Source organism: Gobio gobio (genome assembly GCF_949357685.1).
Source record: "Gobio gobio genome assembly, chromosome: 20".
Taxonomy (NCBI): domain Eukaryota; kingdom Metazoa; phylum Chordata; class Actinopteri; order Cypriniformes; family Gobionidae; genus Gobio; species Gobio gobio.
The window spans coordinates 36,610,044-36,625,401 of NC_137113.1; the positions used below are offsets into that span (position 1 = coordinate 36,610,044).

Sequence of the window (15,358 nt, forward strand, 5' to 3'; positions counted from 1 at the left end):
TAGGCCCCTTAGTGCCAATTGGGCATCGTTTAAATGCCACGGCCAACCTGAGCATTATTTCTGACCATGTCCATCCATTTATGACCACCATGTACCCATCCTCTGATGGCTACTTCCAGCAGGATAATGCACCATGTCACAAAGCTTGAATCATTTCAATTGGTTTCTTGAACATGACAATGAGTTCACTGTACTAAAATGGCCCCCACAGTCACCAGATCTCAACCCAATAGAGCATCTTTGGGATATGGTGGAACGGGAGCTTCGTGCCCTGGATGTGCATCCCACAAATCTCCATCAACTGCAAGATGCTATCCTATCAATATGGGCCAACATTTCTAAAGAATGCTTTCAGCACCTTGTTGAATCAATGCCACGTAGAATTAAGGCAGTTCTGAAGGCGAAAGGGGGTCAAACACAGTATTAGTATGGTGTTCATAATAATCCTTTAGGTGAGTGTATATAACGGTGCTTGAACACTGAACAGGGTGCAATATTGTTTTGCACACAAATTTAAGCTTTCCAAAAAGTTACACACACACACGTGGATGAGTGTACATGGTGTGACTGTACAGATTACACACCAATATGTATAAATAAATTAAAATTACACTTGAAACGATTATATTTGCAGAAACCACATACCTTGTGCACAAAATTAGCCTAAAATCTAAATATGACTTTTTCTATAATTAATCGCGATTGAACGCACCTAACATTCAAGATTTTTTAATATATATTTATATTGTAATACTTTCACACTGAATCTCCAAAAATAATGTAGAAACAACATAAAGTCATGAATTGAGAAATTAAATTTTCCTTGATCTTTTGACATGTAAGAGGTCATTCATTGTACAATAAAAATATCCTGTAAGTTTCAGCACTTCAGAACTTCCTCCTTAGTCCAAAAACAGATTTTATTGAAACCAAGCTATTTTGCTATTTTGAAACAACAGAACATATGGCACAAGAGGAATGAGCGGCTACAGTGAGCTACAGTCAAAAATGACACAAAATTACTTTCTCTCCTGGCAAATCTTTCTCTAATTAATTTTTTTTTCTTCTCACTCTTACTTAACATCTTTTTCTGGCTTATTTAAAAAAAATACTTTACTCAAAAAACTACAGGAGATTGACTTTGGTTCTCACAAAGAGCATCATCATTTTTTCAAATAAGCTGTTTCTCTGTAGATTCATTAGAAATCTTCCCTCACTTTCTTCTATTCATAGGTTAGCTATTTTTACTCTTATCACTTACAGGAGGGGGTTAATCATGTTTTCACATTCCCTGCATCTGAAAGACTCACACCTTTCTCTCAGATGCATAATGGGGGCGCATGTTGTCGCTTTTAGGCGTCTGCACAGAAACAGAAAGCTCATAATTACTTAATGCTTGATGATATATTTAAAATTATATATCATTGACAAATATTTGTTAATGTTCTTAGTTGTCTAAATAATGTTTAAGTTGCATGAATTAAAAAAAATTGCTTTACATTGACGTTAAAACCTTTTTAGACTTTTAAACCATTTTAGTGAAATGTTTACATGACAAGTCAGGATGTATCGAGACAGATACTAAGTATTTTACATTCCTTATGCAATATGATCACGTGTGTCAACCTCCAAATGTAGTCTGAGTTGTTGAATCACAAAACATCCTGGAGCCCATTTAAGCGCTGAACAGTAGATGTAAACAGGGTAATATTATGTAAATCTTGAACCTTTGTGGAAAAAAAAGTGTGCAAAATTGTTCTGAATGCGCACTTAATGTGTACAGCACAGTAAAAAATCGTTGGGTTGTTTTTTACCCCAGCTGCTGGGTTTATTGGATCACTATGTTGGGTTATTTTAAACCAACATTATTAAGTGAGTGTACATCAAATCTTAAAAGTATATATACTTTTTTTTTTACTTTGCAGATAATATAATATTAAAGAACTAAAAGGCCACTTAAGTGTACTTAAAGAGAGTACACGTTCTTGGCACACCTTTTTAAAAAGTGCATTTTGTAACAATATCAAATTATTAAATGTCATGCTTTAAAGCACACTTATTTTGATGATAATTTATCATTTTAACTGTAGTGTATAATTCAATATCACATTTAAAGTTGATATATTTTAAATGCATTTAAGTCCCATTTAAGATGGTCAAAAAAGCTGACTAAAATCCAGCTAATTGCATTTATTATAAACTATTTAAATATTGAAATAATACATTTTAATTTTTAACATTCAATTAAGTGTAGGGAAATATTACAGTCAGTTATCACTAAAGTAAATTATTTTATTCTTTTAGCACTTAAGTATATGTTGTTGTTTTTTTCATAATAAGTATGCTAAAGTATACTTCTTTTTCACAAGATTATATGTTATGGTGTTATTGGTGAGACTGAGCATATATTACATGTCTTTTTAAACAGCCAATAGCACAGTTTTCTTCAGAAGGCTGCAAAAAGACAGAGCATCCAAAGTTGACCCATGATTTGCTCCTTGCAATTGCTAGTCTTTGACAAGTTGTACTATATAGTTTATGGGGAGGAGGGACATTCTCAATTCTAGAGTGAATTTTATTGGACCCAGAGTCCTGAAAGGATCTGTTGGAAAATGTTGGTTCAGTATCATGTTTACAGAGATACAGACAGAACCAGCTACATCTTGATCACAAGCAGGCCAGCTGGGCTGATCAGACACATGTCTGAGGTATGTTTGTTACCTCAGCCATCGATGTCAGGTCAGCATTTGTCCTGGATAAATGTCACACCTAATCAAAGAGAGGAAGCCCTAAGGAAATAATAGATGCCAAGACAAACCGACTGACAGTCTGGATTATGTTATATTCTATTCAACTCAATCAGTCTGTGCCAGTCTGCAGCCTCTAAAAGCGTACCAACAGTAACAGTAGTGACCGAGACTTCTACAAGAACCAACACATAACAGACTGCATTATATAATGTAGCCTATGTAGTTCATTCATTCACATACACCAGTCCCCAGGCGACCATTTTAAGTGAACCAGACCAAACTCATTCACTTTAATGAACATGAAAATAAAACAGAAGCCAAAAAACACATAACATAAAATACAAACACAAAACACAGTTAATTTAAATACAGATTAATCAAATGCTTTTTCAAAGTATACCTTTATGGCCCTATTTTAACGATCTGAGCACATGGTGCAGGTGCACTTAGGGTGTGTCCGAAATGAATCCACTTTTGCTAGTTTAACAACGGGAAGAAACGGTCTGCATGCCAGGTGCATGTTCCAAAAGGGTTGTACCTATAGTCTCTTAATGAGTCATGGGTGTGTTTAGGGTGTAACGTGCAATAAACCAATCAGAGTCTCATCTCCCATTCCCTTTAAAATCCAGTTGCACTTGCACCATGGCGGATTCGCTATTTACATTTGCGAGAAGAAAGACTGAATGCTTATCCAGAGAAGAATCCTTTTATTTTTAATATTTAAAATGTTTGTGTGCTGCTGCCAGTCCCTGTGTGTGTAATAAGCAGAGTGTACGCGTGTTGTATAGGTGCATATTACTTACGCGTGCGTTGTATAGGTGCATATTACTAACGTGCCCTTTAAATAACACAAAAAATACTGTGCTATTGACTTTAGACCAGGTTTTTGTTGGTCAATGGCGCAGTCTATTTCAGTTGCCTCAAAATAGCAATGCGCCAACAATACACCTGAAAACACCTCGTTTTCAGACCAGCACGCCCATGAGCGAACAGATGGGCACGAGTGCATTTGCTACTTAAACGTTGTGGCGCTGGACGTGAAAATGATAACTGCGTCTGGATGAAACTAGCAACAAAAAAACATGCATCGCATTCTCCTACCTGAAAACATGGTCAGTGTTTCTTATTAGTGTAAATAATAAATATTTCAAAATATTAAAATATTAAAATTTTCCCTCCATTATAACTCTCAAATCTCATTCATAATTAAAACGTACCAGGGGTGTTTGGTATCAATGATGCAAATTATAGCAGAAGATTTTCTGTAAATCATTTAAATTTTGATCTGTTCTTCACATAAAGCTATCATGTGTCTCCCTAAGACCTGGAATATAGTGCACAATTCAAATGGACTAATTTTATAATATCATAAAGGATTTTTTTTTGTTGTCATTTTTTGGAGCTTTATAGAACCTAGATTAGTGGTATTTCTCAACATTTTTGAGGCCTCCTGTTAATGTCCAACACAATATTTTGGCCCCCAATAGGCTATTATAGATATTTCGGCTGTAATTGGCAAAGTTGCTTTTTTATCAACAGAAACTGGAAGTATTGATATATTAAAGAAATGAATTCATTAATTCAGTTTGTGATTCCAGTTGCAAGTACTGTGTGCTCTTCAATATAAACAGTGGTTATTAAAGGCCCACTGAAGTGCCTTGAAATATGCAGCATTATTCAATGTGTTGACGTAATTTCCACTGAAACAGGAAGACAGTGAGGGACATATTGAACAGCTCCTCCCCTTTTTTAAATAGCCAATAGCGTTATTCTTATACTACAGCTCAGCCAGAGCCGTTGGGCTCAGTAAAGCCGCAGTTTCCTCCAAATCGCTAAGCGTTTCTCCTCCTAATCTCATCCATATTGCTTTAAAATACAGCATTCTGTGCAGAATTCAAATGGGTCCGATACGTTTTCTGGTCTGCGCTGACTTGCGCATATGATCCACTCAGTGCTTTCATGTCTCTGTACCGGAGCAGATTCTGTGTGCGCTGTGGCAGTCCGCTTGACACCAACGTGAAACCAGACTTCATGCGCCCCAATGGAAAGCTTATGTACAGTGTCTGAATTGTTCCCTATCCCCTATATAGTGCACTGTGTGCCATTCACCATGTAGAAAATAATAAATGTGTGAACAAGTGACCGATTTTAGTGACGCAGCTTCTGCGTCTATTTATAATGTAGGGGGCGGGATGCTTTAGATTCTAGAGAGCATTTGATTGGACAGAAAATCTGATGAGAAGCTGAAGTGCAGAGTGATGTCTTCAAAATCATTGATCCATAATGGCGGAAGTGAGAGTTTTGAATGCTTATATCTTCTAAATGTGAATTTTGTCATTGTTTTGGTGCACACTAGCTTATAGATAACAGTAAGGCTAACAATTTCATACTAAAAGCCAAAAAACTTCCATTTTGATTTCATGGGGACTTAAAGATGGAAAAAGAAACATGATTTCAGTTTACACCTTTGTGTTTTGTAGCATTTTAAGTAATATATATAATCACAATGAAAATTAATAATTCAATAAAAATTCAACTGAATGGGCAGTTTAGATGTTCTGCAAAATATCTTATTTTGCATTCTGAGGAAGAAAGAACTTCCTACTGGTTTGGAATCTTATGCAGGTGAGTAAATGATGACAGAATTTTAATTTGTGGTGAAATATTCCTTTGTATAAACTCACCCTAATGGGCGCAATGCTGAATTTAATTTTCCGGCTCGGGGGCGGATCCTCCTCCGTAGGTAATCCAGGAACCTCAGAGCAGCTTGACTCTGGCTCATATACATCATCTTCATCCTCCTCATCCTCAAGCTGGCTACCACCAGAGTCTTCTCCTACTGCGCTGTAGGCACTGATATCCACCAAATCAGCCGTAGAGTAATCCTCCTTCAGAGTACCATCATCATCCTCCTTCTTACTGACCCCCACTGATGGACGGGCATGTCCATCTTCACCCTTCCTTCCAGTGCTGGTGATGCCAGACTCCATGTCTCTCTCAAGGGCCTCTCCATTGGAAGTAACTCCCCCATTCCCCAAACTATGGACATCAGCAGAAATAAGAGTACCTTTTGCCTCTGTGGCATTGGCCTGTCCTTGCTTGCACTTATCTAGAGTCTTAGAATCATTGGCACCAGATTCATCCTTCTCCCCTGTCTTTTTTTCTTCCGAGGACTCCTTATCCAAAGCTGAGAGACTGTCCTGAAGCCCAGATGCTCCATTAAGGCTGCTAAACCTTCCATCTTGTTCCTCCTGATGCTGGTTAATCCCATCCTCCTTGTTTGCCCCCGAAGGAAGGACGCGTACCCGTTTGGTGATGATTTTGGAGTTGAGCGCACCGACCCGGCCGGTGACCCCGCGCAGAGGCAGAGGCAGCGGGGGCGTGTTGGACAGCCGGTACAGGTTGTTCCGCAGCTCAGCGGCCCGCTCGAACACGGCGCTGAGCTGGCTGACGGTGGGCGACACGGCCTCGACGGTCCCGCCGATCGCGTCCAGGCTATCCAACGACTCCGTGCTGCCGTTAAAGCGTGCGACCACGTCCAATCGCGACGCATCTTGAAAGCCCGCGGCGCGTTCTTTCTTCAGTAATACGCGATTAGAAGCCGCCTGCTTCTCCTGATGCTGCTGCTGCTCAAAGATCTTCCTCGTCTCCTGCAGCTTGGAGTACCTGGGCGACGCGTCCGTTTTGCCATCGAAGCGGTTGACGCGCTCGGAGACGCTGGATCCCAGTTTGAGCAGCGCGCTGTGATCCACGTTCTCGTTCAAACTGCCAGCTCGCGGTAGCGTGAGACGCACCGCTTTGGCGTCGTTGTCGCTGTCGCCGTCGCCGTTCGCCTTTTGCGGGTCTTCAGCCTCAGTGGGTGAGGATGCGCCCATCTGCATGAACATGTTCTTGATGCGGTGCACGTTCGACCCGTACGTGCGACCACGGCTGGTAGGCTTCGGCTTACCATCCTGAGTGTCGCCGTTATTTAAGATATCGTTCGCCGGCTTCAGCGCTTGTATACCCGCCGCCTCGTACGCGTTGCGGTGAGGAGAGGCGCTGCGGAGCGCGGTGGTGCTCGCTGGCTTAGAGGAGGATGAGGATTCGGTCTTCATCATGGTCTGTTAGGCTTCTCCGAGGCGATGCGATAACAGCATCTCTGAGTCGTTGGCCCAGACGTTTTTGTCAGGACAAAACTGTCGCTGATGAACAATAATATGCCCTGGAATATGATGAAGAGAACAGTGAATTAATGCCCATGAATGAGTGTAGAGTGTCCGTCAGCGGCATGGCACAACCGCACCATCTTCCCGTCTGCGAGAGAGAAAAAAACGCTGATTAATGTGTAAATGCATTCGTGAAAGACTAAATGAGAAACTAGAACAGCGATGCGTCCTGGATTTTCACGACAGATTGTGCATTTATAATCCGGATCGTTTTGATCTCTTGATTTAGTCAGCTGCAGATTTCTGCCTTTCCCACTGGTGCTGCAGCAGCGCAGCAGAGATACAGGGTCATAGAGCGCGTCTGATTTCACACCCTCTCAGCTCATAGATTTTTAAAGGGTCACACATTTACTTCCTCGTACCAGGGCTCCATAAAATATAGCCTAGCACTGAGACCCAACAATACGTTGTCGATTTTAGTGTTTTGTGCGTAAGATACAAAATAGGCCTACACAATTAAAAAAATAAATAATTATATGATATTATATTATGTAAGGGATAATGCACATCCAGCCGGTTGTTATCGCAGAATAAACCCTGACAGGCCAGGGTGATCAGGATCAGAAGGAGCAGTCATACCACTTTTATTACACATTATTTAACCACATAAAGTTATAAACTCAGAATTGCGATATATAAAGTCAGAATTGCTATATATAAAGTCAGAATTGTGAGATAAATTAGAAACTTTATAACTCACAATTCTGACTTTATATCACACAATTGACTTTATAACCCACAATTCTAACTTTATATCTCACAATTCTGACTTTATATCACGCAATTCGGACTTCGTAACTAGCAATTCTGACTTTATAACTCGCAATTCTGACTTTTTTAACTCGCAATTCTGACTTATCACGCAATTCTGACTTTATATCACGCAATTCTGAATGGCGAGATGTAAACTTATGCGAGAAAAAAAAAGTCCGAATTGTGAGATGAAAAGTCGCAACTACCTTTTTTATTTTTTATTCTGTTGCAGAAAGCTTCCATGTGAGAGTTGATTTGAGATGAAACTATTTTAAAATCAAAACAATCATCGCAAAATGGCAGCAGCTGCATATGTATGAAACAAGGAGCGAGTCTGTGATATGGATGACAAAAAAGTGTAGGAAAGTGTAGTGTACAGTTAGGATAAATAGCCTAACTGTAGGCTACACAAAATATTGATTTGAGTTTTAATAATTTATTACCTCACCAAGCGCTAAACTTCCATGAGGAAAATGTATTCCTTAGCGCCAACTTTAGTGACTGCTATCCAGATGATCCGGTGTTATCAGTTGGTTGTTATGGGGAATAATAACATACCTGGATGGTCCAATTGACCAATCAGAATCAAGTATTCCACAGAGCCGTGTAATAAATTATGTTTTATAAACAAAGTTCAGGAGGAACACATTAAAATTGCCTATCCAATCAGTACAAGGTGAGGCCTACATACACAGCCGACTCACCTATATGGTCCTCGTCAGTTTCCTGCATCCCACCACCACCCCCTCTCCTCACACTTGCTTGGTTAACTATCCTAATCAGAGATACGGGGGAGTACTCTGGCTTCGGCCCAAAATTCAGAGCTCTGAGCCCTCCCCTAGCTCGGACAGCACGCCAAATACAAATACATTTAATTCTATCTGATTATATGTAAGTGTGAACTCGTGAAATTATATTATAGCAGCCATTTCACCCTGTAGCCCAAGACTTCCCACTGAAGCTAAGCAGTGTTGAGCTTGGTCAGTATCTGGATGGGAGACCTCCTGGGAAAACTAGGATGCTGTTGGTGGAATTAGTGAGGCCAGCAGGGGGTGCTCACCTTGTGGTCTGTGTGGATCCTCACATACGCCTCAGTATAGTGATGGGGACACTGTACTGCCAAAAAAAAGCACCAACAGATGAGACGTTAAACCAAATCCTGACTCTCTGTGGTAAGTAAGTAAGCTATACCTAAGTAAGCTATACCTATGGCTACCAATATAATAAATTAAAATAGCAAATAACAAAGGTTTCTCTCTTTTTTTTGGTAAAAACTTGTATATTGTCACAATTCACCAGTGTGAGTGCCCGTGGTTACCACCAGAGGACACTCCACCCCGGACTATCACTCCATCACAAACTACATTTCCCATAACTCACTGCTCCTCATCATCCCTGATTACATGCACCTGTGTCCCATTACCCTGTTTACCTCACCCTATATACATTTGGTTATCGCAGTCATTCATTGCGAAGTCTTGTTTTGTGTACCACTGCATTTCTGAGCGGTTTCCCTGGTTCCATGTCTATTGGTCTTGGATTACTTGCACGTTCAGTGGATTACCCTTTTGCCTGTCTCTCCTGTTTTGTTTGCCTGATTGGACTGATTACCTGTTATGACCTCTTGCCTGTTTTTGACTACGTTTGTGGATTATTCTAAAATAAAGCTGCGTTTGGATCCTCTACCTTCTGTTTTAGAGCAGTCCGTTACATATATTTAGATAATAGATAGATTAAAACGCCATGGCCTGGTTTCACAGACAAGGCTTAGATTAAGCCAGGATTAGGCCTTAGTTCAGTTAGAAAATATAACATAAACATGCCTTAGAAAAACACATTACTGATCATCTTGCATCTTGAGACAAAACAATGGCAGTGACATATTTTGAGAAATGTCAGTGCAAGTTGCTTTCAGTTCAAACAGCTCTAACATGCATTTTAGTCTGGGACTAGCTTAAACCTGTCTGTGAAACCGGAGGTAAATGTTCTATTTGTCAGATTATTCTGTTATATTATTTATTTATTTGTATTCATTTTTGTAAAGCAATCACAGAGTCAAAACCATAAAGTGTGTGCAAAATAACTGTTTGAAACCACAGCCATTATGAAAATGGACACAGCTGTGACTGCGGATCACTTGAATTCTAGGCTACTACAGCTCTTGCTGCATATCTCCACTACAGCTATACATAAACATATTTTTATAATAGGTATTGACTGAATGATAAAATGTGCAACCAAATTTATCACATTTATCAGATATGTTATGTTATTTTAAAGATGACAGTTTAAACTGCCGAGAGGCCATTTTGAGATCAGATTGTCAATTTGTCATAATAGTAAAAAAGTTACAATTTTATCTATTTTTCTGTGGATCTTTATTTAAAAAAAAATATTAGGATGGTGAAGCTGTTAGTGTGAAAAATACAATACAAAGAAAGAAAATGCAATACAACGACTTTAAATAGTTTGCTTGCTCGGCGCCCTCTTGTGGGTTTTCTGTCCACACATTTTGCCACTGACAGGCAGAACAAACAAGACATCATGATAAAAAAATATAGTAGGTATATGAGAAGGAAGGAAGGAATCAAAGGAAGGAACAAGACTTAGGACTGGACATTGCAAGCTAAACAAAACTCCTCAAGTTATAGGAAGACATCTTGACTGCCAGGAGGAGGAAACAATTAAAGGGATAGTTCACCCAAAAAATGACAATTCTGTCATCATTTACTCACCAGTTGTTCCAAGCCTATATACAATTCTCTCTTCTGCTGAAAACAAAGGAAGATATTTGGAATAGTAATGTTTATAACCATGCAGATCTCGGCAGCCAATGACTACCATAGTAGCCTACCACCCCCCACCCCATATGGTAGGCTTGTCAATGGTTACAAACATTCTTCCAAATATCTTCCTTTGTGTTCAGCTGAACAAAGAAATTCACACAGGTTTGGGACAATTTGGGGGTGAGTGAATAATGACAGAATTTTCATTGTTGGGTGAACTATCAAGCACATCTACCATGCAAGAAATGAAGAAAGGCAAGGGTTGAAGTATCAGCTATGAAAACAGGTAACTTAGTAGAGTATAGTAGAATGTTAAAATAATGACCAAGGACGGAAATATGTCTTTAATTTGCTAAGGAGGACTGGAAGACTGGACTGGACTGGAAGGACGAATTCAATTAATTAAAATATTAAGTTAAAAAGAGACAGCAGGTGGCAGTAATGCGACATTATGAATGCCAACTGCCGTAAAACACTAAAGAAACCATCCGATACACAAGGTGGCAGTATAACAACATCTACTGTTTCATCTACCACCGAAAACAAAACGGAGAGGAAAATTATACTAGCAGGCTCTCACACGTGGAAACTGCTGTGATAACTACAACTAAGGTATGAGAATTTATTTAACACATAGACTGGATCAAAACATTTGATCTTTTATGCGAATAACTTTTCCATGTGTCGCTTACAGCCTGATCGTATGTAAAGAAGGTGTATTAACAGCCCAAAATAATTATCATAACTTAGGTCATTTTACATTTAATTTAAACATCTTTGTCTGTTTATTTTTGTTGTTCTAGTAGTAGTAGTAGTGTCATTATAATGTAAGTTCTGTGGTTCACCACATATGGGCTAAATAATATCATGAAGCCTGTCAACATGTCTGTTGTTCAAGTCCTATTTCACCGATGTGAAAATATATGAAAATGTTTTCAGATCGGATTATTCGTTATTGTATTACACAGTAATGAAATTCTAGTGATAATCACAATGAAAATTTAACTAAAAGGAAATTAATTCTTAATTATTTCAACTAAACTTCTTAATGTAAAATATTTGTTTTTATTTTTTAGGTGAAATATGGCCTTTTATGAAATATACAACATTGAGATTAATTCACTGTAACTGCAGAATGCTTTGTGTAAAAGTTATTATTATTATAACATTACATCACATTTGAATTCAGAGAAATGGAGGAAAAAAATATATGTATATATATATATATATATATATATATATATATATATATATATATATATATATATATATATATATATATATATATATATATATAAAAACTGATCACATAAGCATAACAATCCTCCCCATAAAAACCTAAAATATTAAATAAAATTATACAAAAACACCATTAAGTGAGCTTACATTTAAAGTTTTAGTAGCCTTTTTGTTACAGGAGGTAGATAAGGATTTATTATAGATCTTAACATCTTCTTGAAAGTGAGAAAAATTGGGGGTAACTTTCATAGATTTACATTTGTGGATAAAATCTAAAATAAAAGTTATTTTCACTTGTCTCTAGATGTCATCATTGGCACATCAGTTGAAGCGGCTGGCTTTGCCGCAGAATGACTCGAATCTGCTCACCCGGAGAGAGGTGGTCTCTGTGCTCTTTGACCCTAAAGATGCTGCTACCATGGACCGCAGCACCTTCTATGCACTGGGTGAGTTGTTTGTCCTACCAGAGCTTTTTCTTGGTTTTCCTCCAAGACACACTTCTCTTTTGAACTTGTGTGCTATGTTCATTGATGTGCAGTTACAGCAAATTATGCATTTATATTAGAGATGCACTGATGTATGGGCCAATAATCGGTATCGGACGATAAAAGCAATTATTTGCACTATTGGCCATTGACCGATTGTTTAAAAACAGCTGATGATGGGGCTGATTATATCCTGTTAAACAAAAGGGGGTCGGAAAAACATGTTCAGACTGCAAATAAAAGTTTGAAATGTTGTGATTCACCTTGTTGCTGGTTGGTTTAGTTTATAATGCTTTAACAAATGAATTATTGTCCATGGGAAAAATGAATGGAAAAAATACTTCCATATTGCTAACGGAAGTGTAGTTCTGTTCTTTGCATGAAATTTAGCTATTAAATGAGTTATGGCTTGTACTCATAAATCATTGCTTATTATCAGAGCTCGTTGTAGGCCAGTTTAAATTATTGTTAAAATCTCTGGATAAAGAATATGAGTAATTTTTAGTTCTGTATCCAAACTATTGCGCTTTAACTAGTATGCACAATGCACATACTATAAAAAAAATGTATTAAAAAAACTACCATGTTGAGCTGCTTATAGTTTAGGGTCATCATGCAGTCGTCATTTCACAATGAAATTGTTAATTGATTAGCTTTTACACGCAGATTTATTGTAATCACGGTAGGACTTTATTTTACAGTCCTGTTCTGTTTGTACATATTATGCCCTTATTATAGTAATTATAATAAATGGGTAATAACTAGGTACTAACCATGAAACTACCTCTAACAATAACCCATGTAGTTAACTTTTTTTCCTAAGTAAATTCAAACATGAATCTCTTGTCTATTTGAGATTGTTTGCTAAATAAAAGCAACCTCTGTGACAATACAGTCTTTTTTGCTGTTGTTTTAATAGAAAACATTAAAGTAATGTGGAATTCAACTATTTTAAATTCTTAGAGAATAGACATTTTTAGAGAAGTTTCTTATTTTTTCATTAGGCCTATATGATAAATAACCTCAAATAAATAATTAAACTAGGTCAAATTAACCATGCGTATGGATCGACATTCACTTGATTTGTGCTTCTAGGTGAAAGTGCAACAATTCTGTCAAATTAATTGGAAAAAGGGACAACAATCGTTGTGATTATAATTTTGAGCAAAATAATCAGGATTATCAATACAGCATGACGAACACTAGACTAAAATGCTCAGACATTTAACAAAAACAAAAAGCACATTTGACACAGGAGTAAGGACTAAGACTGCGACTAAATAAAAAAATAGCTAACACTACTGTAAGTACACATACTGTAAATAAAGTGCAACCTAATCACTCACCTCTATATAAATATTGCATCAAGCTGTAATACTTTACCGTGTCTAATTTCTGCTGTTATTGATCATTCTGAATAGGCTGCACAGGACTTGAGGAGCTGATGGGTATTGATCCAGCATTCAGTGAATTTCAGGAGACTCTGTTTAGTCAAGCTTCTCTGACTTTAGAGCGCAGCATTCAATCCAAAGAAGTCAACAAGAAACTGGACAAGAGCATCTCACTCTTTCTTACTCAACTGTCACCCTACTTTCTGCTCAAGCCTGCTCTGAAATGCATTGAATGGCTAATACACAGGTAACCTTCGGTAGATTTGCCATTGTCACACTTATGGTTCTTGAGTCTCACTTTTTGATTCAACAGTTTGCAGACCATTGTTTTACAGACAGCAAACATGTGCTGTTTTAGGGATTTTCTTGATTTTAAAGTATGTGTAGTTTATTGGATTTCAAACTTTTTCCTATCCCTGAAAACCACTGGTTTGGCCATCATTTTTGCAATTTAGTGTTGAGAACTAGTAGCGTAAAATATCATGCACCTTTTATAATATATATTGTAGAATGGAAAAATCTTGACTTGTCACTTCACTTAACTTGATTTCAGATTCCACATTCAGCTGTACAACCAGGACAGCCTGATTGCTTGTGTTTTACCATATCATGAGACTAAAGTGTTTGTACGAGTGATCCAGCTTTTAAAGATAGATGATCCAACCCACAAATGGCACTGGCTGCATGGAATTCAGGTAAACTATATACTTGTGTGTAGTATATATAATATATATATATATATATATATATATATATATATATATATATATATATATATATATATATATATATATATATATATATATATATATATATATATATACATATATTTTTTTCCTCCATTTCTCTGAATTCAAATGTGATGTAATGTTATAATAATAATAACTTTTACACAAAGCATTCTGCAGTTACAGTGAATTAATCTCAATGTTGTATATTTCATAAAAGGCCATATTTCACCTAAAAAATAAAAACAAATATTTTACATTAAGAAGTTTAGTTGAATTCACATGTATGCAGTCTTTGTAAAGAAAGATATCTTCATTTGTGATAGTGTCTCTTCTAATTGCCCTGTGCATTATCTCTAGAAACCTGGTGTTCCCCTGGCCCGAGGAACTCTGCTCACACACTGCTATAAGGATTTAGGCTTCATGGATTTCATTTGTTCTATGGTCTCAAATTCAGTAAAGGTAAGAAACCTGGGCTGGGTGCTATGCTAGTTAAAGTCTGCCAATCCAGTAATGCTGCACTGGTTAATGCTTTGAATCATATTGTAGGTATACTCTGGATTACTCCGGGATAGGAACTGTCCGCAGCTGCGTGTCATTTTCTCTTTCTATGCATCTACCATCGTTTCTGCACTTGATGCAATCGAGAAGATAACTAACTCTGTTATTGCCAAGCTGCTTCCATTTGTGCAACTGGTAAGACAATAAGGTTACACTTTATTTTAGTGTCCTTGTTACATATGTTACATGTACTTACCATAGTAATAACAGTAAATTATGCATAATTACTTGCATCTAACCCTCAACCAAACCCTGATCTACCCTAAACCTATAGTAAGTACATGTTGTTAATCAATATTACGCAGTACTTAAATATATAATTACACTGTAACAATGACACCGTAAAATAGTGTAAGCGATAATGCAAATGTGGTTAAGTTTATATTATATATGCATGTGTGTCTGAAATGGTTTTTATGGATTATATTTTTGTGATATTGTATAATTATTTTTGATT

The 15,358-nt window shown here is 37.4% G+C and overlaps 2 protein-coding genes across 2 annotated transcripts in view; one reads left to right on the forward strand and one right to left on the reverse strand.

Moving 5' to 3' along the window:
- The window catches only part of ppp1r9bb (protein phosphatase 1, regulatory subunit 9Bb), a 38,865-nt gene extending 31,647 nt beyond the window's left edge, over window positions 1-7,218 (reverse strand). The window contains exon 1 of the mRNA XM_079846160.1: window positions 5,435-7,218. Within this exon, the coding sequence (XP_079702286.1) occupies window positions 5,435-6,850 (1,416 nt within the window). The 5' untranslated portion in view covers window positions 6,851-7,218. The remainder of the gene's footprint in view (window positions 1-5,434) is intronic.
- A 3,823-nt stretch (window positions 7,219-11,041) lies between these two features.
- The window catches only part of heatr1 (HEAT repeat containing 1), a 56,058-nt gene continuing 51,741 nt past the window's right edge, over window positions 11,042-15,358 (forward strand). The window contains exons 1-6 of the mRNA XM_079801273.1: window positions 11,042-11,109; window positions 12,041-12,182; window positions 13,643-13,859; window positions 14,166-14,307; window positions 14,701-14,802; window positions 14,890-15,036. Coding sequence (XP_079657399.1) covers window positions 12,041-12,182; window positions 13,643-13,859; window positions 14,166-14,307; window positions 14,701-14,802; window positions 14,890-15,036 — 750 coding nt within the window. The 5' untranslated portion in view covers window positions 11,042-11,109. The remainder of the gene's footprint in view (window positions 11,110-12,040; window positions 12,183-13,642; window positions 13,860-14,165; window positions 14,308-14,700; window positions 14,803-14,889; window positions 15,037-15,358) is intronic.